Here is a 26,335-nt window from a genome sequence, read left to right on the forward strand (position 1 = left end):
AATTTGCATAGTATTTTATTACATAATTTGATATATTTATGTGGAAGTGTCATTCCTGCCCCTCACTCTTTGACCTTCCTTTAGATAATTTCCTAAATCCAACTAATTAGCATAGTATTTTGTGTGTGTGTGTGTGTGTATTTTTGAATCTATTTTCTAGTTGTGTTTGCTTTTATTTTTCTGCCAAGTGGGCAAGCTTGTCCTTTCAAGTTAAAAGTGAAATTTAATTAAGATTTTAGTTTTGACTGTCTTATTAAGAACTGATTTGAAAATTAAGATCAAAGAAACTAGAAGTCTCAAGACTGAGTGAGGGGAGAAGGGAGAAAGAGTCAAGGTCAGTAGCTTTCCTATGAAATGTTATTTCTCAGGGTCTGCCATTAAGAAAGGCCATGTGATCTTTTAATCACCTTTTGAGCATCTGGTATTTTACTGATCTCTTTTGGGCCCAATAATTAGCCAATAATTTTCCTCTTAATTTTAAGAGGTGAAGGAAAGAAAATCTCAGCTAGTCTGAAAGATTTTCACAAATCAGTTTTAAAGAGTCCTTTAGAAACTCTTTTCTCCACTTGGAGTTAGCACTTCAAGAATACGGTAATACATGGTGGTTTTTATTTCTTCAAAATGTGTAAGCAGCTCAACTTTCTATGTTAATTTGCCAAATATAAGTATTTGAGTAGTGTATATGTACATTTTAACAGTTTTCTTTCTTCACAGATGGTTTAGCTGCGTTGTCATTTTCTATCAGTTCTCTGACCTTGATCGGAATGTTGGCAGCTATAACTTACACAGTAAGTGAAATGGGAATAATTGAGTTAAAATTGCCTTATAAAACAATTTTTTTACCTTAGTAATTTATTAAACTTTATTGTTTTCCTTTATAATATTTTGATTCTTTTTCAACTTTTCTTCAGTTTTCTTTACTTAAGGGTAAAATTTTAACTACTTAGTCGTCATCATTTTAGCTGTATTTGTGCAATGTAATAATCAAGTTTTATAGCTTACGAACCTTGAAGGTGATTATATACTGTTATAATAATCTATGCTTATAAATCTATATTATAGATTTATAATATCTGATATGCTTATAAATCTATATGCCTATTAATTAGCATATTAATACATTTCTAATATAAGCATATATAATATAAGCATATTAATAGATTTATAAGCATGCTTATAAATCTATGTGCTTATAGATGCATATAGATTTATAAGCATGCTTATAAATCTATATGCTTATAGATGCATATAGATTTATAAGCATATTAATGGATTTATAAGCATATTAGAACTCTGAACCATAGACCATATCTATTAGTGATTTTGCAGATTTACTCTACTTGGGAATATAGGGCTTTTAAAATCAGGTATCTTATATAACTTGACACTTCTCTTGTATATGAAATCTCTTCTTATGCTCTCAGACTTTTTTTCCCTTCAGTCTTCCTGGAAGTGGTAAGGTGTGAATTATAAATGACTGACAAGTTGTATACAGACTTCTCTTTGAGTCTTTTGCTCACATTATAGATAAAAAGCTAGTAATAAATGCTTCTTTATTACTTATCTTGAGAGTTGTATAAGCAGCGTTAATATTATCTGGAACCTTTCAGATTAATGAAGTTTATGTGGAAGCACTCTTAATTCTTGCAAAGATGAAAATTCTGGTTACAAAGGAAACTTTTTTGGGTATTTTCTTAAGATGTCTTCCTTTAGACACAAAGGAAGTGGCTATTACTGTAAGAGTAGAATCTAGTTTTGTCGCATGATCATTCACCTGCCGTAATGTATAATAAAAGAACCCCAAAAGACATACATTTCAGTGTCTTACAGGTGCTTATTTGGGTACTCAGTTTTATTATTCATTGACATTTTTGTGTTTTTATGTGATACCACGTAAGGAATTTGCCATCTAGTATCAGTGGGTGATTATTCTTCTGTCTCACAGAATGTACAGTATAGTAGTTGTCTTTTAAGAAGTAGTCACAAGTTAATAACAAATTAGGAATTAGACCTGGATTCTAATTGCTATTATTCTGTGACTGATCTGTTGTGCTAATCTTGGGTTTGTCCTTTAACCTTTCTGGATCAGTGTCTTCCCTATTAAATTGAAATAGAAAATGTTCCACAGGGATTTTTGAAGGTCAGATGATACTATTTGTAAAAGTGCTTTGAAACCTATAGAGAAATGAGGATATAGCAATCAATGAAACATTAGTCAGGAGAAAAAAAAATAGAGAGAAATTCAATATGTAATGTCAATGTCAAGAACTATGAAGGGCCTACGATATTTACCCTACTTGTAACCTGTCAGTTTTATGAATGGCAACTGAAGATGTAAGACTTCTACTCACAGCAATAGCAGTAGCCATAGGATCAACTTTTTTTTGTATTGGTTTCCCGAGTCCCAGTTCCCCTGGGGCAATTGGGAGAGAACTAGATGAGACCTGCACATAATTGAGTGGGTTGTAGAAGAGGAGCCCTGAGCTTAGGGAAGCTGAATCTTTTATAATGGATGGTAAGCATGCCTGTCCCTTGCTGCAGGAAAAGATATTTTGTGTATCTACCAAGATATTTGCTATAGAAAGATCTTTGAAAAGATAGTACAGAAAAAAAAAAAAAAGTGGTGGGTTGGGTGGGGATGTCAGTTAGCTCCTGGCTTGCAAAATATGCAGAAATGAAAGATGCACGGAGACATGTCTCCCAGTGGTCAGTTGGTAGATACTATGAGGAAAAATAAGGCAGCATAAGGAGATAGACAGTAGTAGAGGCTGAGACTACTGTAAAGATCAGGAATAGTTTCTAACATCTGAACAGAGACCTGAATGAAGTGAAAGTAAGTCATGACAGAAGAGTAAGGGTGAGGATTCTGAGGTGGGCATGTACATGTTATATTCAGATACTAGCAAGGAGGCAAAGCTATTGTGGTTGGAATTCAGTTGACAAGGGGGAGTAGTAAAAGTTTCATTGAGAGGTAACAAGAGGCCATGTCATGTGAACTTTATAGTCCACAGTTAGGGTTTTGAATTTTATACTGATTGAGATTGGAAGCCACTGTAAGTTTTTAAATGGAAAAGTCATGGGCTCTGACAAACATTTTAACAGTACTACTCTGGTGGTTCTGAATTAAATAAGCTATGGGGGTAGCAAGTGGGAGTGGAGAAAGTCAGTTGTTATTAAAATTATTTCAAAGAGAGCTTCTTTGTAGGAATGATATTATTGGAAAGAAATATTTTAAACTATTTTATATTTAACTGGAAACTTTGAAAATTATTTAAATCAATTGAACCAACATAATATTCATACTGAATTAGTTAAGCTATCCTTAAAAGAGCTTCACTTTTCTAGAATACAGCAGGTCCTCAATAACATTTTTTTTTCATGTTGTTTTCTTATAATGTTGATGTGAAAAAAGATCAGTTTCTGGCTAGGGCCACCGTGTGGAGTTTGCACGTTGTTTCCATGTCTGCATGGGTTTTCTCTGGGTACTCTGGTTTCCTTCCACATTTCTAAGATGTGCACATTAGGTGAATTGGTATGTCTGAAATTGTGCCAGTAAGAATTAGTGTAGGTATGTGTGAGTGCACCCTGCAGTTGGAATGGCATCCTGTCCAGCGTTGGTTCCTGCCTCGCAACCTGAACTGGTGGGATAGGCTCCAGCCACCCGTGACCCTGAACTAAGAATAAGTGGGTTGGAAAATGAATGAATAAATGAATGCAAATTATTGTATAAGAAAAATTCATAAAGTATACTACATACAAGTGCATAACAATAATTGTAATACAAAAACGTTCAGCTAGCCCAACATTGTTGTTTGTTTTGTTTTGAACTGTGTGGTGGTAGGAGGTGCTCTTTATAATTTTCACTTTGCAAACATTTATTCCTTAATTTAACCCACTATGACCACAACCATCGTCACTCACTGATTCACCAAGTTGAGTATTTTTTTTTTTTTCTTTTGTTATTTTTTTGAGACGGTGTCTCGCTCTGTCGCCCAGGCTGGAGTGCAGTGGCCGGATCTCAGCTCACTGCAAGCTCCGCCTCCCGGGTTTACGCCATTCTCCTGCCTCAGCCTCCCGAGTAGCTGGGACTACAGGTGCCCGCCACCTCGCCCGGCTCGTTTTTTGTATTTTTTAGTAGAGACGGGGTTTCACCAGGTTAGCCAGGATGGTCTCGATCTCCTGACCTCGTGATCTGCCTGTCTCGGCCGAGTATTTTGTTTTTATTGATCTTTCCTAAATGTATGTAGAGCTTACATTTATTTCAGTATTTAATATTAGAAGTGCTTTGAATCTTTATTTAGAAGTTTGATGATGTTCTTGTGACCAGAAATATGCCATAGGAAGTTAGCGCTTGTTTACATCAATTAGTCTGTAGTAAAATTGGTTTTGTTGCCAGGCACAGTGACTCATGCCTGTAATTCCAGCACTTTGGGAGGCTGAGTTGGGTGGGTCACCTGAGGTCAGGAGTTTGAGACCAGCCTGGCTAATATGGTGAAACCCCATCTCTACTAAAAAGACAAAAATTAGCCATGCTTAGTGGTGGGCTCCTGTAATCCCAGCTACTCGGGAGACTGAGGCAGGAGAATAGCTTGAACTCGGAAGGCAGAGGTTACAGTGAGCCGAGATTGCGCCATTTCACTCCAGCCTGGGTGACAAGAGCGAGACTCCGTCTCACAAAAAAAAAAAAAAAAAAAAATTGGTTTGTTATACATCATTTCACTTAAAGTCACAGTTTCCAAGAATCCATTGATGACATTATGTGATACTTTACTGTATAAAGGGCTGGGCTGAAGGATATTGATAAAACAACCAGAGGACCTTATAATGATGGGATTGAGGGTGGGAGCCAGGAACACATAAAAGAGTTTGCTAAATAGGTAGAGAGGGGCCACTTAAGGCCTAAGGCCAAGGGAGTGATTCCAGTGTAACAGCCTGCTAAGATCCAACTTCCTAGCAGTTATTTGTTTTCTTTAAGCAGCGTAAACAGTAAAATTAAAATAATTGATGTGGAGGGGCTGAAATGTGGATCTCAAGTCCATGGGTCTCCTGACCCATCTAAATTTCTTCATCTTTATAGTGGTATAATGTTTAAGTAATAAAGTAGTGAGGATTTAATTAAATAATCCACCAAGTTTTGGAATCTACTGGCCACTTAATAAATAGTCACTATTAGCTTAAACAGTTGAATATTCACAGTTTCATATGGTTCAAACTATAGTTCCCACCTCTCTCACTGAAAATAAACCAAATGCAAAAAGCAGTTGTATTATGATCAGCGAGAATGTTCCTTATTCAAAGGTAAGTGAAAAGGCATTCATAATTGAATGGTGGTTAGTTGGGGTTGGGGGAGTGTGGATAGAGAGATAATATCTTTTGAATAGCACTACAAGTACTCAAAGCTCAGGTTTTGCTACCAAGCCGTGATTTGACCAGTTTTAATACCTGTGATATATAGAGGGAGGGGAAGAGGAAGGTAGATGATGCCCTGTTCAAGAGCTGCATCATGGTGTGTATAGCTGAGCTCCAGTCATGGGTGTGAGTTTGTTTAAAATCTATTACCTGATCCCAAGCTTCACCATCTGTAAAAAGGAGCCAATAATACTTACTGGAATTTTAGTAAAAGTTCAGTGAAAACCAACAATTTATAGATATGTGGTTTTATTGTAGATAGGTGGTTAAATAGTATAATTATCATATTTGCTTGTAGTTGGGATACAAAGTTTTCTCCTAACTTACCTTGGAAAAGCTTGAGAACTGGGCTTTTCTTGTGGCAGCTTAAAAGAGGGTATAGAAAATATTCATGAGGAGTAGAACACGTTTAATCTTAATTATTAAGTACCCAGAGTGGGAAATTAATACTTGAGTACTTTGACCCTACATATATGAAATGTAAAAATCATGTTTCTTACAGAATTTGTAACTGAATTTTTTTTTGTATTGAGGTTAGAGAAGTTTTTTAATTTTATGTGTCAGTCAAATGTGAATTTCTTAGTTATGTATTATTGTTTATTTTTGAAACTACTTGATTATTTAAATTTTACTGATTCTGACTACTGTACCCTGTGTTAATGAATGCCAAATAATTGGGCAGTGAGCTTTAGGAGAAGAAGGTCAAACAGCATATTAGTTTGCCTGTTATTTTAAGCTTACATTGAAAGGGAATTGATACTTATTAAATTTAAAGTAAAACTTGTAGGCATGGATATATATGTAGATATTCTAATTTTTTGGTGCCACCAAGTGGGGAAATGTTGAATAATGATGTCTTCAGCAAAATGTATCGTATAGACTAGTGAAGTGCCTATAGAAGCAGTGACTGCTAAATTGTTCACTATATACCTTTGTCCGTAAAACTTTAAATATGTCCACCAGGATATTTATGATTATAAATGCATATTTACATATTATTATACTAACTTATGTACATTTAATGTAAAATATAAACTGATAGGTTAAAGAAAATTAAAGTGATAAAGATTCAAATATAGAAATAAAACATTTAATACTTTCTTCTTATACCCATCAAATGTTGGTTTGCCTCCATGTCTTAGTTCAGGTCAGTACAACAGATGTACCATAGACTGGGTGACTCAAACAACAGACTTTTATTTCTCATGGTTCTAGAGACTGGGAAGTACAACATCAAGGTGTCTGGTGTCTGGTGAGGGCCCTCTTCCTTGATTTGCAGTTGGTTGTCTTCTCATTCTACACTCATATGATAAAGAGCAGGGAGAGAAAGGAAGCAAGCTCTATTGTGACCCTTCTTATAAGGGCATTAATCTTATTTATAAGGGATCCACCCTCATGACTCAATTACCTCTCGAAAACTCCACCTACAAATACCACACTGGGGATTAGATTTCAACATACGAATTTTAGGAGAAAACAAACATTCAGTTCATGTTACAACACCTTATGAACCATAGCAGTGGTTCTCAATAATATTTTGAGAAAGAAATTCCCTTTAAAAGTCAAATTTCTCAGCCTATGTGATAGCACATTTCACTGAATATATGCCACCGATTGTAAGGTGCACCATTACTTTATGTGTCACTGTAAGGAAAAATCTGACAATTTTTTCTGAATCATTTATAATCTTTGTTTTATATTTTGTGAGTGAGATTTCTTGGATTTATCTGCATTCATAACAAGGAAAATATGAAATGAAAGGCATTCCTAAAACTTTATATTTGGAGTGTGAGAATTCTAAATCACTTTTTGAATTGGTTATTGATGTTCATGTTTTACTATATGACACAGATGCTTTTGACTTAAGTGGGGTTACATTCTGTTAAATCCATCATAAGTTGAAAATATTGTAAGTGTGAAAATGCATTTAATACACCTAAACTAATGAACATCATAGCTTAGTTTAGCCTGTCTGAACACAGTATCTTAGTTTAGCCTATCTTAAACATGCTCAGAACACTTACATTAGCCTATAGTTGCACAGAATTATCTAACACCAAGCCTGTTTTACAATAAAATATCAAATGTTTTCTTATGTAAATTATTGACTACTGTACTGAAAGTAAAAAAGAATGGTCTTATACCATCACAAAGGATGAAAATCCTAAGTTGAACCATTGTGACATGGGAACCAACTGTATTGTTTTTTATTTTTATTGATACATAATAGGTATACACATTTTCCAAGTACATGTGATAGTCTGAGACTTCCATATAATGTATGATGATCAAATCAGGGTAATTGGAATATCCATCACCTTAAACATTTATCTTTTCTTTATGCTAGGAATATCTGAATTATTTTCTTCTGGCTATTTGGAAATATACAATACATTATTGTTGACTGTAGTCACCCTACTGATCTATCGAACGCTAGGTCTTATTTTGTCTCTTGAACTGTACCCATTAATCAAGCCTCTCTTCATCTCCCCTCCGTACTCCCTACCCTTACCGGCCTCTCCTCTCTTAGTAGTTAGTTTTAGTCACTATGTTAGGTGAAATAAGCTGGGCTCAGAAAAACAAGTTTCACATGTTTTCACTCATACACAGAAGCTAAAAAAGTGTATTGTCTTTTATGCTATCAAGAGAATTGATGTGCAGCTTTTCTTGTGTGTTCTAGTCTTATCTCTGGGATTTTCTTTGAAACCACCAACACACCTATCCTGTAAATTTAAGATGTTTTGTTGTTGTTTCTTTTTTTGCCATGTAGAAGAAGGGAATCATTTTGTATATACCTAAGCAGAAAAATGCAAAATAACTTCTGTTTTGGATATTTCCCTTTCTTAAGCTTATGAAGCACTTGACTGTTGCTTTGTAAGAAAATACAGAATTATGCCCATTGTTCTAATGAATATTTTTTCTTTACTATTGATGTTTCTTCATTCTTTCTCCTTACTTACACATTAACTTTTTGTTTTAATGTCAAATCATATTATCTTTTAAGACATAAGTGCCAATTAAACTCAATAATTGTACCCAGAATGCTTGTAGTTCAACTGAAGTGACTGTAATGTAACTTGCTGTGACCAAATTTGTGAATGTGCATGTAACGACAACTATGTCATGGCTTCTGCCTGGCCTTCAATAATATGATGCCTTCAATTTTTAGATGCATCCAAATTTCACTGATACTAAATGTAAGAAAATATATACATCTTAGACTCAGTGAATACTTAAAAAGAAAGTCTTGAGTACCTGTATTGTTTCATTAATCATAATAGCATGTCCATCTTTGAATAATAGATTTCACAAATATGTGGAAGACATTTATTAAGTCTACAGGTAGTATTCAGCATTGACCATTTACTGTAATCTAAGGCCTGCAGAGTTGGAAACCATCATTCCAGATAAAGAAGAGAGATATGTAAAGAAAAGTGCCATTCTAAACTGAGCTGTGAAAGAAGGTATTAGGAATGTAGTTTGTATATATTATTTTAAAAGATTTTAGTTTTCAAATAGAGTTGGTGATTTATTCTTGGAAGTCAAAGTAAATAAATTTGGTGACAATTATGGCCAACCTATTAATAGAAACATTTTAAACTATACAATTTCTTTAGTTTTCTGATTTTTTTTTCTGGAAATTCACTAGAGGGCAGTAGTAAGTAATAAAAGTTTTGTGTTTCTGAAAAGGATAGCCTTTTTGTACATTAAAAAAAAAGTCTGAAGTGAAGTTCAAAAGATTGTTATTTAAAGACCTTAAAAGTTATAATGTTTTATATAAGGTCTGTGTCAAGCTTATCATAATCTAAATATTATAGTTAAATTCCTGATAATTATTGAAAATGCAATCCAAAAACAAGCTAAAAGCTTGGTAACCAAATGATAGCACCTTTCTTCTACTTGTCATCTTCAGACAATTAAAAATTTAAAAATAGTGCTTGTTCTGGTCTTATGTTACCACAAGTTGTTCAGAAATTTTTTTATTTTACAAAATATTTTATATTAAGCTATTTAGAAATTCAGTTCAGCTCTTCTAATAAGTATATCAATTCCATTTAAGGAAATAACTTTGTGTGAATTAAGAGCTCTCTCTTCCTAAAAGCTTCTTGGTTAATTATTATCTTCTTGGAGAAATTATTTTATTAATTTAATAAATTTTGTTCTTGAAACAAAGGTAGGAGGAAAAAGAATTGGGACCTAGTCATTACATACCAAATAGTCTACTGTAGTTGTTACTAGTCTGGCCTAGAAATCTGTTCAGCCAAGTTTGGCAGATCTAGTGATAAAACAAATGTGCAGATGAATAGTGTTAAAATACCTATGCGTTATAATTGAGTTATAAGCAAGGGACATTTACAAGTTAGGGAAGGTTTCTCAGACATATTGTAATTAAGCCAAGACCTGAAGGGCATTAACAGTTGTTAATGAAATAAGATGAGAAAGTGGCCATTCTAGATGAGGGCACTACATGGAATAAAATGTGTATGTTGGACAAAGCCTGAAGTAGCATAAAAATTGTAGTGTTTTAAGAACAATGAACAATTCAGAAGCATGAGATAAAGTTAACAAGTTGGTAAGCATCAGGTCATGAAGTGCTTTATATGCAAAATTACGTTAATTAGAGTCTATTCCCAATACCAACCAGTAATTGTACCTTTCATAAAAAAATAGCAAAACAACTTTTTTTTTTTTTTTTTTTTTTTTCTGAGACGGAGTCTCGCTCTGCCGTCCAGGGTGGAGTGCAGTGGCCGGATCTCAGCTCACTGCAAGCTCCGCCTCCCGGGTTCACGCCATTCTCCTGCCTCAGCCTCCCGAGTAGCTGGGACTACAGGCGCCCGCCACCTCACCCTGCTAGTTTTTTGTATTTTTTAGTAGAGACGGGGTTTCACTGTGTTAGCCAGGATGGTCTCGATCTCCTGACCTCGTGATCCGCCCGTCTCAGCCTCCCAAAGTGCTGGGATTACAGGCTTGAGCCACCGCGCCCGGCAACAACTTTTTAAAACAATTTTATATGTTCATATACATATAAAGGTTGGGAACAAGTAGAATTGCTCTGGTTCAAGTAGCAGCAGATTCCTGCATGGCTAGCTGCCTTACCTTCTGTAGTGGCCCTAGTGGCACCTTTACAGATTCCTAGGAACTCATACCAGAATGCTTTGAAAAATACATTTATTAGTCCTGTAGAATCTTAAAAGATATTAATTAGAGGAATAACATATACTGATTTGGGTATTAGAGTGAGATCACTTTAGAAACAATGTAGAAGATGGATGTGTAGAAAGTGAAACCGGCAGACCAGTTTAGGATAATTCAGAAGGCCTTGTGTTTGACAGTAGAATGTAAATAAGGCCATGTTGTTAATAGTGACTAAACCCAAAGGTTCCTTGGGAAACAGTATTGAGCACTGCAGTTAGTACATTCAGGGAACCTAATCCATCCAACACAGAATAACAGGCATTGAGGTCAAATAGCCCTAGATTGGAGGTGGTTGAGAGGACAGGGAAACATACTTGCATATAAACTGGGTTTAGCAAAATATTGCCATGGCATTTTGTTGTAAAAAGCAACATTCTATTGGATTATTAAAATAATATGAATGATACGGTTTGACTGTCTGTCCCTACCCAAATCTCATGTTGAATTGTGATCCCAAGTGTCGGAGGTGCGGCCTGGTGGGAAGTGATTGAATCATGGGGGTACACCCGTGTCTAATGGTTCAGCACCATCCTCGTAGTACTGTCTTATGATAGAGTTCTCACCAGATCTGGTTGTTTAAAAATCTGTAGCACCTCCCACTTCACTCTCTTCTTCCTGCTCCAGCAACATATAACTTGCTGGCTTCACCTTTGCCTTCTGGGATGATTGTAAGTTTCCTGAGGCTTCTCTAACCATGCTTCCTGTACAGTTGGTAGAATCGTGAGCCAATTAAACCTCTTTTCTTTATAAATTATCCAGTCTCAGGTAGTTCTTTAGAGCATTGTGAGAATGGACTGATACAGTAAGTAATGAGAATTGATAAATAATCATGTAATGCTATATATTAATTAGAGTCTTAAATTATTCTGTTACTTTTTATCAATAATGTTTAAAGAATATGGAAGTACTAGAATAACCAAATCAAATAGGTTAAAATAATAATAAGGACAGGAAAATCCTATGAGGAAATGTTAAAGGAACTATCAGGTACTTTGGTTCCCATAGGCTTTATTCTTCATATTTTTCAATGTTTTGAGGATGTATAATTTAATATAAAAAATATAAATGAGATTCTTTTAATTTCTAAAAATATATTTAGAGGGTGTAAGTGCAGATTTCTGGCATGCATATATTGCATTGTGGTGAAGTCTAGGCTTTTAGTGTGGCCATCACCCAAATTGTGAATGTTGTACCCAGTAGGTAACTTTTCAACCTTACTATATAAATTTTAAACCGATTTATATATTTTTCCTTTTATATTTTACCAAAGTATATATTTTGAAAATATACATTTGATAAGAATTGAGGTAATTAGAGGGAAATTACCCGAATCTGAAAATCCAAAATCTGAAAGCTTTCAAAATTTGAAACTTTGAGCTCAGAAGAAATGTTCCTTGGAACATTTTTTAAAATTATTTTTGGTTTTCGTGGGTACGTAGTAGGTGTATCAATGGAGTACATATTTTGGTATAGGCATGCAATGCATAATAATCACATCATGGCAAATTCTGTTCCCTCAAGCATTTATGCTTTGTGTTACAAACAGTCCAATTATGTTCTTTTAGTTATTTAATTTAATTTAATTATTTATTTTTGAGACAGAGTCTCACTCTGTTACCAGGCTGGAGTGCAGTGGTATGATATCAACTCATTGCAGCCTCCACTACCCAGGTTCAAGCAATTCCCTCTCCTGCCTTAGCCTCCTGAGTAGCCTGGACAACAGGTGCCCACCACCACGCCCAGCTAATTTTTTGCATTTTTATTAGAGATGGGATTTCACCATGTTGATCAGGCTATTCTCAAACTCCTAACCTCAAGTGATCCACCCACCTCGGCCTCCCAAAGTGTTGGGATTACAGGTGTGAGCCACCGTGCCCTGCCAGTTATTTTAAAATGTACAATGAAATTATTATTGGCTATAGTTCCCCTGTTGTGCTTTCAAATACTAGGTCTTACTCATTCTTTTTTTCTTTTTTTTTTTTTTGGTACCCAGTAACCATCCTTACCTGCCTCCCACTGCCCCACTACCCTTCCCAGCCTCTGGTAACCATCCTTCAATTCTCTGTGTCCACGAGTTTAATTGTTTTGATTTTTAGATCCTACAAATAAGTCAGAACATATGATGTTTGTCTTTCTGTGCCTAGGTTATTTCACTTAGCACAATGACTTCCAGCTCTATCCATGTTGTTGCAAATGACAGAATCTTACTCTTTTTTATGGCTGAATAGTACTCCATTGTATATATGTACCACATTTTCTTTATCCATTCATCTGTTGATGGACACTTAGGTTGTTTCCAAATCTTGGCTGTTGTGAACACTGCTGCAACAAACGTGGGAGTGCAGATATCTCTTTGATATATAGATCTCCTTTCTTTTGAATATGTGCCAAATAGTGGAATTGCTAGATCTTATAGTAGCTCTATTTTTAGTTTTTTGAGGAACCTCCAAACAATTCTCCATAGTGGTTGTATTAATTTACACTCCCACCAACAGTGTACAAGGGTTCCCTTTTCTCCACATCCTCACCAGCATTTGTTGTTGTCTGACTTTTAGGTAAAAGCTCTTTTTTTTTTTTTTTGAGACAGAGTCTTGCTCTGTCGCCCAGGCTGGAGTGCAGTGGCCGTTCTCAGCTCACTGCAAGCTCCGCCTCCCAGGTTCACGCTATTCTCCTGCCTCAGCCTCCGGAGTAGCTGGGACTACAGGCGCCCGCCACCTCGCCCAGCTAGTTTTTTTGTATTTTTTAGTAGAGACGGGGTTTCACCGTGTTAGCCAGGATGGTCTCGATCTCCTGACCTCGTGATCCACCCATCTCGGCCTCCCAAAGTGCTGGGATTACAGGCTTGAGCCACCGCGCCCAGCCTAGGTAAAAGCTCTTTTAACCAGGGTGAGATGATAATCTGAGTTTTGATTTGCATTTTTCTGATGATCAGTGATGTTGAGCACCTTTTCATATGTCTGTTTGCCATTTGTATGTCTATTTTAAGACATGTTTATACAAATCTTTTGCCCACTTTTTAATAGGATTATTAGGCTTTTTTCTATAGAGTTGTTTGAGTTCCTTATATATTTTGGTTATTAATCACTTGTCATATGGTAGTTTGCAAATATTTTCTCCCATTCTGTGCCATGTCTCCTAATTGTGTTGATTGTTCCCTTTACTGTGCAGGAGCTTTTTAGCTTGATGTAATCCCATTTGTCATTTTCTGCTTGGTTGCCTGTGCTTCTAGGGTATACTCAAGAAGCTTTGTCCAGACCAATGTCCTGGAGAGTTTCTCCAATGTTTTCTTGAAGTCGTTTCATAGTATGAGGTCTTTGATCTTAGGTCTTTAATTCATTTTGATTTGATTTTTGTATGTGGCAAGAGATAGGGGTCTAGATTCATTCTTCGACATATGGATATCCAGTTTCCCTGGCACTGTTTGTTGAAGAAATGATCTTTTCCTCAATGCATGTTTTTGGCACCTTTGTCAAGAATGAGTTTACCATAGGTGTGTAGATTTATTTCTGGGTTCTCTATTCTGTTCCATTGGTCTGTGTGTCTATTTTTATGCCAATACCGTGCTGTTTTAGTTACTATAGCTCTGTAATAGAATTTAAAGTCAGGTAATATGATTCCTCCAGTTTTGTTCTTTTTGCTCAGGATAGCTTTGGTATTCTGGGTCTTTGGGATTCCGTATACACGTTAGGTGTTTTGTTTTGTTTTGTTTTGTTTTTTGGTGTGTGTGAAGATTGTCATTGCTATTTCGATAGGGATTGCATTGAATCTGTAGATTGCTTTGAGCAGTATGAACATTTTAACAATATTGATTCTTCCAATCCATGAACATGGAATATTTTTTCATTTTTTGGTGTCTTCTTCATTCATCAGTATTTTATAGTTTTCAATGCAGTGATCTTTCACTTTTTTAGTTAAGTTAATTCCTAGTTATTTAATTTTATTTGGGGCTATTGTAAATGGACTTACTTTTTAAAATTTATTTTTCAGATTGTTCACTGTTGGCATATAGAAGTGCTACTGATTTTGTATGTTGATTTTGTATCCTGCAGCTTTACTGAATTTGCTTGTCAGTTATAATAGTTTTTTGGTGGAGTCTTTAAGTTTTTCCAAATATAAAATTATATCATTACAAACAAAGATAGTTTGACTTTTTCCTTTCCAGTTTATATTGCCCTTTCTTTCTTTGTCATGTCTGATTGCTCCAGCGAGGACTTTCATGTTGAATAACAGTGTTGAAAGTGAGCATCCTTGTCTTGCTCCAGAACTAAGAAGAAAGGCTTTCAGTTTTTCACCATTCAGTATGATACTATCTGTGGGCCTGACATATATAGCTTTTATTACATTGAGGTATATTCCTTCTGTACTCAGTTTTTTGAGGGGTTTCATCATGAAAGGATGTTGAACATTATCAAATGCTTTTTCAGCATCAATTGAAATGATCATGTGGTTTTCATCCTTCATTCTGTTGATATGATGTATTACAATGATTGATTTGTATTTGTTGAACCATCCCTTCCATCCCATGGATAAATCCCACTTGGTCATAATGAATGATCTTTCTAATGTTGAATTTGGTTTGCTAATATATGATAAGGGTTTTTGTATGAATATTCATGAGAAATATTTGCCTGTAGTTTTTTTTTTTTTTTTTTTTTTTTCCCCAGATGTTTTTGGTTTTGGTATCAGAGTCTTGTAGAATGAAACTAGAACTATTCCCTCCTCCTTCATATTTTGGGGCAGTTTGAGTAGAACTGGTATTAGTTCTTCATTAAATGTTTGATAGAATTTGGCTGTGGATCGGTAGTAGGTCCTAGTCTTTCCTTTACTGGGAGGCTTTTTATTACAGCTTTGATCTTGTTACTCGTTACTTATTACTGGTGTGTTCAGGATTTGAATTTCTTCGTGGTTCAAGTTTGGTAGGTTGTATGTGTCTAGGAATTTATCCATTTCTTTCATATTTTCCAATTTATTGGCATATAATTTGTTGTTCATAGTAGCCACTAATGATCCTTTGAATTTCTGTAGTATCAGTTATAATGTTTCCATTTTCATCTTTTATTTTGTTTATTTGGGTCTCCTTTCTCTTTTTTTCTTAGTCTGGCTAAAGATTTGTCAATTTTTTCTTTTGAAAACCAACTTTTGTTTAATCTATCTTTTTTTTTTTTTTTTTGAGACGGAGTCTCGCTCTGTCACCCAGGCTGGAGTGCAGTGGCGTGGTCTTGGCTCATTGCAACCTCTGCCTCCTGGGTTCACGCCATTCTCCTGCCTCAGCCTTCCGAGTACCTGGGACTACAGGCGCCTGCCACCATGCCCGGCTAATTTTTTGTGTTTTTAGTAGAGACAGGGTTTCACCGTGTTAGCCAGGATGGTCTCGACCTCCTGACTTCATGATCCACCCACCTTGGCCTCCCAAAGTGCTGGGATTACAGGTGTGAGCTACCGCGCCCAGCCTCATCTATCTTTTTTATTGTTTTATTCCAAATTCATTTATTTCTGCTCTGATCCTTATTTCTTTCCTTCTCCTAATTTTGGGTGTGGTTTTTTTATTTTTCATTTCTTTAAAATGCATCGTTACAGTATTTGTTTGAAGTATTTCTTCTTTTTTGATTTAGGCATTTAGAGCTGTAATTTTCCCTCTTACTGCTACTTTTGCTATATCCTGTAGGTTTTGGAAGTATGTTGTGTTTCCGTTATCATTTGTTTCAAGAACTCTTTCAATTTCTTTTTTAATTTCTTCATCGACCCGCTGGTCATTTAGGAGCATATTGTTTAATTTCCACGTGTTTGTATAGTTCTCTAAATTCCTTTTGTTACTGATTTGTAGCTTTGCTCCATTGTGGTCAGAGAAGATGCTTGATATTTCATTTTTTGTGAATATGTTAAGACTTGTTTTATAACCTAACATTTGGTTTATCCTTGAGAATGATCCATGTGCTGAGGAAAAGAATATGTGTTCCACAGACACTGGATGAAATGTTCTTTAAATATCTATTAGGTCTATTTGTTTTGTAGTGCAGGTTAAGTCTGATGTTTCTTTGCTGATTTTCTGTCTGAGAGAGCTGTCCAGTACTGAAATTGGGGTGTTGAAGTCTCCATTGTTAATGTATTGGGGTCTCTCTAACTCTAATAATATTTGCTTTATATATCTAGGTGCTCCAGTGTTGGGTGCATTTATGTTATATCCTGTTGCTGAATTGACCCCCTTGTCACTATATAATGACCTTCTTTGTCTTTTCATACAGTTTTTGTCTTGAAATCTATTTTCCCAAATATAAACATAGTTACTTTTGTTCTTTTTTTGTTTCCATTGGCATGGAATATCTTTTTCCATTCTGGTCTGTATGTGTCTTTATAGGTGAAATGTATTTCTTGTAGGCAACAGATCAGTGGGTCTTGGATTTGTTATCCATTCAATCAGTCTGTGTCTTTTGATTGGAGAGTTTAGTCCATTTACGTTCAGTGTTGTTACTGATAAGTAAGGTCTTCTGCCATGTTGTTATTTATATTCTGGTTATTTTATAATCCTCCTTTCTTTCTTTCTTTCTTTCTTTCTTTCTTTCTTTCTTTCTTTCTCTCTCTCTCTCTCTCTCTCTCTCTTTCTTTCTTTCTTTTCTTTCTTTCTTTTCTTTCTTTCTTTTCTTTCTCTTTCTTTTCCTTCCTTCCCTCCCTCCCTCCCTCCTCCCTCCTCCCCTCCCTCCCTCCCTCGCCCTCCGTTCCTTCCTTCCTTCCTTCCTTCCTTCCTTCTGTGTCTTCCTTTTAGTGAAGGTGATTTTGTCTGGTGGTATGCTTTAATGTCTTGCCTTTATGTTTTTAAGTATTCGTTGTATGTTTTTTAATTTGAGGTTACCACAAGGCTTGCATATGCTATTTTATAACCCATTATTTTAAACTGATGACAACTTATCACTGACTGCATATACAAACAAACACACAAAAGAAAACGAATAGAAGCACTACACTTTAACTGTATCTTCCTGCTTTTAAACTTTTTGTTGTTTCTCTTTATGTCTCATTGTACTGCTTGTGTCTTGAAAAGTTTTTTTTTTTTTTTTTTTTGATTGGTTCATCATTTAGTTTTCTACTTAAGACAAGACTGGTTTACACACCACCATTGTAGTGTTATATTATTCTTTGTTTTTCTGTGTGCTTACTATTCCAGTGAATTTTGTACCTTCACATGATTTCTTCTTGCTCTTAACATTCTTTTGTTTCAGATTGAAGAACTCCCTTTAGCCATTTCTTGTAGGGCAGGTCTGGTGTTAACGAAGTCTCTTAGCTTTTGTTTCTCTGGGAAGATCTTATCCTTCATACTTGAAGGATATTTTTACTGGATGTACTATTCTAGGGTAAAATTTTTCTATCTTCAACACTTTAAATATGTTATGCTGTTCTCTCCTGACCTGTAAGGTTTCTACTGAGATGCTGTCTGGGAGCCAGGAATTGGAGTAAAAACCTTAGCAGTTTACCTGCTAATCTGTGGCTAAGCTGACATTCACACCACCACAATACAAAGTCCTACTTGCTCTTCCCTCCCCTTTCCACAGGCAGAGGAGTCTCTGTGGAGACTCTGTTCCATGGCGGTCCACCAGGCCACCGCCAGTGTTCACTTAAAGCCCAAGGGCTCTTCTGACAGCTTGTGGTGAATGCTGCCAGGCCTGAGACTCAGCCTGCAAGCAGTGGGCTCCCTTCTGGACAGGGCATGTACAAAAGTGCTGTCCTCTAAGAACCTAGACCTTGACTTGGGGACCCCAAGAGTCTGCTTGTTGCTCTGCCTTACTGTGGCTGAGGTGCAAGACAAAGTCCCCCGTACTTTTCTCAGACAGAAGGAGTCTTTTACCATAGCCACCATAGCTGGGAATGTGCTGGGTCACCCCTGAATCCAGCATGTCCCAGAGCCCAAGGCTTATAGTGTACTTGGTAGATAACATTCCTGGTTATTCAGGGACCAGGGGCTCTTTAGGCAGCAGGTAATCAATCCTGCCTGCCTTTTAAGGCAGCAGATTCCCTTTTGACCCAAGGCGTGTCTAGAAATGTCATCTGTGAGCTAGGCCCTGGAATGGGGGCTTGATGACTCTGGCACAGTATCCTGCTGTGGCCATGCTGGTATCTAAGATGCAAAACAAGGTTCTCTTTACTCTTCCCTCTCCTTTCCTTAGGCCAAAGGAAAGAGTCACTTTTGTTGAGGTGAGCTACACCACATGGGGTTGGGAGAGGGATGGTGCAAGCACTCCCTTAGCTGGTGTCTTCCTGGGTCATACGCCACCCTAGTCCACTCTAAGCCCAGCCTAGCACTAGGAGTTGCATAGGAATTGTAGTCCTTGTTTCCTAGACTGTCTTTTGAGTTTACCTAGGACGACAGAGCATTTTGCCCACAGTGGCAAGGCTTGCTGAGAAACTCCACTTCCAACCACTAGGGTGAGTGATTCCCCTCTAGCTAGGGTTGGTGCAAATGTTCCTTCTATGCATGGGCAGTAACTGAGCCCAGCACGGCTGTATTGTCAACGGTGACAGGGCAGCACTGAATTCAATGTAAAGTCCTCCCAGTTACTGTGCTGTCCCTCCCAAAAGCGAAAAGATTCTCTTTCCATGGTGCCTCATGACTGCTGCTGGGGGATGGCAGAGGGGTGGCATTGATGATTCAAGAGTGTCTCTCCTGACTTCCTCAATGCCTCTTTTAGTGATATGAAGTTAAAACCAGGTACTGTGATTGCTTACCGGATTTTTGCTTCTTGTGACAGTACTTTTCTGTGTGTAGATATTAAAATGTGGTTTTCCAGTGAGGATGATGAATGGTATAGGCTTCTATTCTACCATCTTGTTTCATCTCTCCTTGGAGCATTTCAGATTTTGGATTTTCAGATTACGGATGCTCAATAATGCAGATATATTAAAAGTCAAAAAAATTCTAAAATCCAAAACACTTCTAGTCCCAGCCATTTAAGATAAGGAATACTTAAAGTGTACTCTATCCAAATTGCATTTTCATTTAATGGTAACAGAATCTTCTTCCACCCCTTCCTATTTTAGGATTAAAGGGAAGTAATGAGAATACTAACTTATGTTTTAATAATATTCAAAGTGCAAGGTTTTTTAAGTGTTTCTCCTTTGGAAATACAAGGATTTGTATATTGGGTAATAATTTAAGCTAGATAAGTATCTAAATACAACATACTGTAGAGTTGATGTTATATGATAGAACTAGTTGATTTCGGGATATTTTTTATTCATGTTTTTTTTTCTCCCTTAATTTAAAAAAAAAAGCTGATTTGTTAGAATTTATGCTTTGCTATTTGAATTGTGGTTTAAGCAATGTTTAATCATTGCATAAAGGAGACTCGAAGAATGTTAGAATATTAAACTAAAATTAACACTGAAGGTATCTTAAGTCATTCTTGGAGTTGACAGCTAGGTAGCAGAGAGCATGAGTAAACCCATTCAGGATCACCCAGGATATTTTGGTGTTTGGGGTCATGCTTAAAAAGTGGCATTTATCATTTCTGCCCATATTCATTGTCCTGAACTCAATGTCATGGCCCACCTAACTACAGGGGACACTGGGTAAAGTATGCCAGAAGGGAAATGAAAAACATTTAAGTACATAATGTAGTATCCATTTCAGAGTTTGTTGCTGCAACCAGGAGGTTATAGTTGTTAGTGTTTCTGCTAAGGAAGTACGGTCAGTAATGATTCTGAATAATGGTTACGTAGCAGATGCCATTAAGTATTATTAATGGCTATATTAAAAAGCTGTCATTTGGTACTGGAATATGGAATTGGGTAGTACATATAATAACATGTTTATTCTTAACACTGATTAATAATTTAAAATTACTTGGAAAATATTTAAAATACTTAGCAAAAAGATTGGTTATAAATATTTAGAACTTTCAAATAAACTTTATAATGTAAATAATTGGTATGCTAATCAAATGACATGTATATATTAAAATACTTTACCAAAGGTTTACTACATATACTTGGAGAAAATTGTTCTTTTTTATAGAAAATCATTTTTTAAATTCTTTTACTAATTTATATTATTTTAACCTTCGATTAGTCTGAAGTTGTAATTATTACTCTGATGTAAAGAATTGTACAGTAAATTTACAGTAAATTTGCAACTTAACCTTTGAGGAATTGTATTATAAATTTGACTCTGTTTAAATGTGAAATAAATGGGAGAATTATGAGACAATATAGTGTTCACTCCCATATACTGTGTTTTTCAGTGACTGTACTCTTTCACAACTGCTGACTTTTATGACTTTAAAAGACATTTTTAACCTACAATTGTGTATAATATGTTTGAAACATTATTTCTAAAACATTTCAATTTTTTTTCTTTTAGGCCTATGGCATGTCTGCGTTACCTTTAAATCTGATAAAAGGCACTAGAAGCGCTGCTTATGAACGTTTAGAAAACACTGAAGACATTGAAGAAGTAGAACAACACATTCAAACGATTAAATCAAAAGTGAGTTGGTGTTTTGGTGTAATTGGGAAGCATAAAACTACTTTGTCTTAGAGCTACTCTGATATGACTTAGACATTGTCAACCCCATAACTTTTTACATTGTTTGAATTTCTTGCAGCATAGCTGATATGGTTTGGCTGTGTCCCTACTTAAATCTTATCTTGAATTGTAGTTCCCATAATCCCCTGTGTTGTGGGAGGGACCCGGTGGAGGTAATTTAGTCATGGGGGCAGTTACCCTCATACTGTTCTCATGATAGTGAGTTCTCACAAGATCTGATGGCTTTATAAGGAGCCTTTCCCCCTTTGGCACTTCTCCTTCCTGCCGCCATGTGAAGAAGGACATGTTTGCTTCCCCTTCTGCCATGATTGTAAGTTTCCTGAGGCCTCCCAGCCCTGCGGAACTGTGAGTCAGTCAAACCTCTTTCCTTTATAAAGTACCCAGTCTCGAGTAGTTCTTTATAGCAGTATGAGAATGGACTAATACAGTATCCTTACAGAACCATGTCTGTATTTCTAAAAATTTGTCTTATGTGTAATGTAGGACACTAGCAATTTGAGAATTTCTATCATTGTTCTAACACTTAAAAAACAAAAGTTTTTCTTATGTATGATCAAGATCTTACTAGTTCTCAGGTATCATCATTTAATATATAATATTATATTTTACTATAATATTTATGTTGAAGTTTTATTTACTGGTTGAATAAGCTAAAGATTACATGTAACCCCTTGCCAATTAAATGTGCTTTTAAAATACAGTAAAAGTTTTCTTCCTCTGTCATCCTCAAGAGATAAATCTTATTCAAAGATCGTGGGAAAAAAATGGCAGGTTCTCTAAATTATTCTCCTAAGCTAGTATGATTCTGATAAATAAACCAGATAATGACAGCACACAAAAAAGAAAACCATATACTGGCTTTCTTATGAAAGTAGAAGCAAATATTTTAATACAAATAAAATGTAAGTGGCCAGGTATGTACTTTGGCTTACACCTGTAGTACCGGATTGCTTGAGCTTAGGATTTTGGTACCAGCCTGGGCAAAACCCCATCTCTACAAAAAAATACGAAAACTTAACTAGGTGTCGTGGCATGCCTATAGTCCCAACTACTTGGGAGACTGAGTTGGGACGATCACTTGAGCCCGGGAAGTTGCGGCTGCAGTGATCCATGATCGTGCCACTGCACTTCAGCCTGGATGATGGAGCAAGACCCTTTAAAAAAAAAAAAAAAAAAAAAAAAACAGCAATTCAAAACCTATGCTATAGTAAGAGAATATTTCATAATCATCAGATTAGGTTTATCTCAGAAATGCAAGCATGATACATCAGAAAATACATTAAAGTAGTTTAACATATTGAGATTAAATGTGAAATATAAATATCTTAGTAGATGTTAGAGTATTTTCTAAAAGTTAATTTGTAGTTACATTTTTTAAGAGTCTTTTCAAAATAAAGATAAGAAAATATGGAAAGGAAGCCTCTAATGAGCACAATACTTAATAGTGTAAGAACAGAAACATTCCCATTAACATCAAATATAGGAGTAATGTTAGTATCCTTGTTACTTTTAGCATATTTCTGGCAATCTGAGTCAGATAAGAAATAATTTAGAATTTACATATAAGCTTGGAGAGGAGGAGGGAAAAAGGAAAATAACTTTTTTTATTGGCAAATATCATCTACCATGATAATCTAAAATAACTGACAAACTAGTAGAACTAATAAGAGTTTATCATGGTGCCTAGATGTAAACATAACAATTATTAATTAGTTGGAAGATGTAATAGAAAATAATCCCATTCACAATAGCCACAAACTATAAAATAATAATAAATGTCAAGAACAACTCAATATATATTTTAAAATTCTTTGGACCTCTTTTAAATTTTATCTGTGTCAAATTTTATCAGAATTTGGGGATTAGACTGTTTGTGAGTATGTAAAATATACAACTTTTTAAAGAATATTGAATGGCATGACATGTGCCTGTACATACACATACACACCTTTTAATAATTAAAGTTTAACAGTTTACCTCTAGGAAATTATCCTACTGAATTGTTTGTACCTAAGTATATAAGGATGTTTATGGCACATTGTTAATGGCCCTCAACAAAAATTAAAAAAGGAAATAATCTACATGTTCAAAAGAAGTTGTTTGTTAAATCTAGATACCATCTTGTAATGTGCAGTAATGAAAAGGAATGAGATATATTTATAAATCTGTATATAGCTTGAAGAATATGTCATGTCAAATCAGACTATCTCAGTTCAAAATCTAGCTCTACTGATTGTGCACATAACATCTGTAGGCCTTTTTTGCTGATTTAGTAAATGAATATAATACTATTATCTGCCTCAAAGAGTTATTCAAGAAGATGTACAAAAAATAAATATAAAAAGAGAAGACCAGTTTTATGCACAAGAAAGGTGCTCAAGACACTTCTCAAAAGAAGACATACATGTGGCCAAATAATCATACGAAAAAAGCTCAACATCACTGATCACTAGAGAAATGCAAATAAAAACCACAGTGAGATACAATCTCACATCAGTCAGAATGGCTGTTATTAAAAAGTCCGAAAATAACAGATGCCAGCGGGATTTCTGAGAAAAGAGAACCCTTAAACACTGTTGGTAGAAGTGCAGATTAGTTCAACCATTGTGGAAAGTAGTATGGCGATTCCTCAAAGAACTAAAAGTAGGACTACCATCTAACCCCAGTAATCCCATTAGTGGGTATATACCCAGAGGAATATAAAGCATTCTGCGATAAAGACGCATGCATGCAAATGTTCGTTGCAGCACTATTCACAATAGCAAAGACATGGAATCAACCTAAATGCCCATCAATGGTAGACCACATAAAGAAAATGTGGTACATATACACCATGGAATAGTATGCAGTCATTAAAAAAAATGAGATCATGTCCCTTGCAGGGACATGGAGAGAGCTGGAGGCCATTATCCTTAGCAAACTAAAACATGAACAGAAAATCTAGTACTGCATGTTCTCACAAGTGGAAGCTAAATGATGAGAACACATGGACACAAAGAGGGTAACAGTGCACACTAGGGCCTACTGGAGGGCAGAGGGTGGAAGGAGGGAGAAGATCAGAAAAAATAACTAATGGCTACTAGACTTAATACCTGGGTGATGAAATAATGTGTACAACAAACCCCCATGGCACACATTTACCTGTGTAACAAACCTGCACATCCTGCACATGTACCTCTGAACTTAAAAGTTAAAAAAAGGTTTTCAAGAAATGTTAGCTATTATGTATAACAAGAAATCATAAATACTTTTGTATATGTGTACTTTGTGTGTGTGTGTGTGTGTAAACAGAAAATTTGCCGAAGGATATTTAACAGCTTAACAGTAAAAAACGTATAGGAAAGGGGAATGGTAATATGGTAATTGGAGACAGTGAGACTGTGTGAAGGGAAGCTTTCATGTTTTACTTTTTTTCTTAACCAGAGGTTTGTTATACCCTTTAACTACATTTTAACCTGTATAACTGTATTTTTTCTTTCAAATGAGATATATGTTCACTGCTGAGTTTACATCTTAGTATTTGTTTCTCTGATCAAAATTATTCTTATATTCGTTTAGTCAATTGGCAATGCAGAATGGAAATTCATCCCTCATTCCACTGAAGCATTCACCAAGTAGGCAGATAACTTGGGTTTGTTTCAAGTGGATCCTTAAATCAGTTTACTAATTTTTTTTTTTTTTCTAAAATAGTGAACACCAGCATTGAGACAAAATTACTTCATTTTTAGTATCCTTTTGATACGGTAATGGGAATTTTGGGGAAAATTGTTATGGTTAAGATAAAAAGTGCAAAATCCTTCTCATACACACTTGAAGTATTGTTACCTGGATTTATCCTCCAGAAGGGAATGTTCATTTTATTCCTCTGATCTCAGAAAATCCCTCTTAGTTTTCGTTGTCTGGGATCCAGTGATAATACCCAATGTACTTAGAGGAATGAAATATAGTCTGTAGTATGTAATGTGTGGTCTCTGGACTAGTAGCATCTGTATCTCCTAGAAATTTGGTAGAAATTCAAATTCTAGGCCCCACCCAAGACCTACCAAATCATATCCTTTGGGGATAGGGTCTAGAAATCTGTATTTAACAAACTTTCCAAGTGATTCTTATGCATTAAGTTTGACAAGCAATAAGATAAGGCGTGGAAGAGGATGATTGGTTCCAGAAGGTCATAGTGATGCCGATATGTAAAGAGATTGTTGTAACTGTGTAAATCTCTTTATTAAATGTTACCTAGGTATTCTCTGCATTATATTTATGATTTCAAATTGAGGTTGCACTAGGAGAGCAATATGTTGTGTATCTGCTAGGAACCTATTTAAACCTTAATAGGAATATTAAAGACATTCTAATACCTAATGTATGTGCATTTTAAAAATATAATCCTATACAAATATTTTATTGTTCCTGCCGATAAAACAATTTTATATTTTATTTTTTCTGTATTTAGTAGTAGTTTTATTTTTTGTACCCAATTGAAGACAGGAGCAGGAGAGTTCAGTGGGAAAGTGTATCTATGAGATATGATGAGAAAAGTACTGCTCATGGTTACAGAAAATATCATGTAAAAATAGATGGAAATTATCTGTCAGATAGGTTGACCAAAGAAAGTTTGACTCATTTGCCAAAGTACTTGGAAAACGAGGAAGTATCAGTTGTTAGCAATTATTACAAAAACCTCTCCATGCCATCTGTACTTGTGTTGCTTCATTCTGCTAGCATTTGAATTGGGCTGAGAGGCATCAGTTCAGGTAACATAACCACTTGACTAAAAAGAGGGAAGGGGCAGAGCCAAATCTCTTAAAATAAGTGATACAGTGAGTTTGGAGAGGAGGGAGAATCATTAAACAAAGTACATAGTCGTTAACACTTCTTATCAAATACACTTTTTGTGGAATGTTTTTACAAATGGTTCTCTCTCTCCACATAACTACCGTGTATTGGGATCAAGAGGAAGGTAGGCATAAATGTACACACATCCACATGTTTTTTTTTTTATTTTTTTATTATACTTTAAGTTCTAGGGTACATGTGCATAACGTGCAGGTTTGTTACATATGTATACTTATGCCATGTTGGTGTGCTGCACCCACCAACTCGTCAGCACCCATCAATTCATCATTTATATCATGTATAACTCCCCAATGCAATCCCTCCCTCCTCCCCCCTCCCCATGATAGGCCCCAGTGTGTGATG

General features: G+C 35.6%; 1 protein-coding gene across 1 annotated transcript in view; it reads left to right on the forward strand.

Annotated features, from left to right (window-relative positions):
- The window catches only part of LMBRD1 (LMBR1 domain containing 1), a 131,405-nt gene that overhangs the window by 59,672 nt on the left and 45,398 nt on the right, over window positions 1-26,335 (forward strand). Inside the window, exons 7-8 of the mRNA XM_017859762.1 lie at window positions 715-788; window positions 20,954-21,079. Coding sequence (XP_017715251.1) covers window positions 715-788; window positions 20,954-21,079 — 200 coding nt within the window. The remainder of the gene's footprint in view (window positions 1-714; window positions 789-20,953; window positions 21,080-26,335) is intronic.

Source organism: Rhinopithecus bieti, unplaced genomic scaffold, assembly GCF_001698545.2.
Source record: "Rhinopithecus bieti isolate Rb0 unplaced genomic scaffold, ASM169854v2 scaffold_50350, whole genome shotgun sequence".
Classification (NCBI taxonomy): Eukaryota; Metazoa; Chordata; class Mammalia; order Primates; family Cercopithecidae; genus Rhinopithecus; species Rhinopithecus bieti.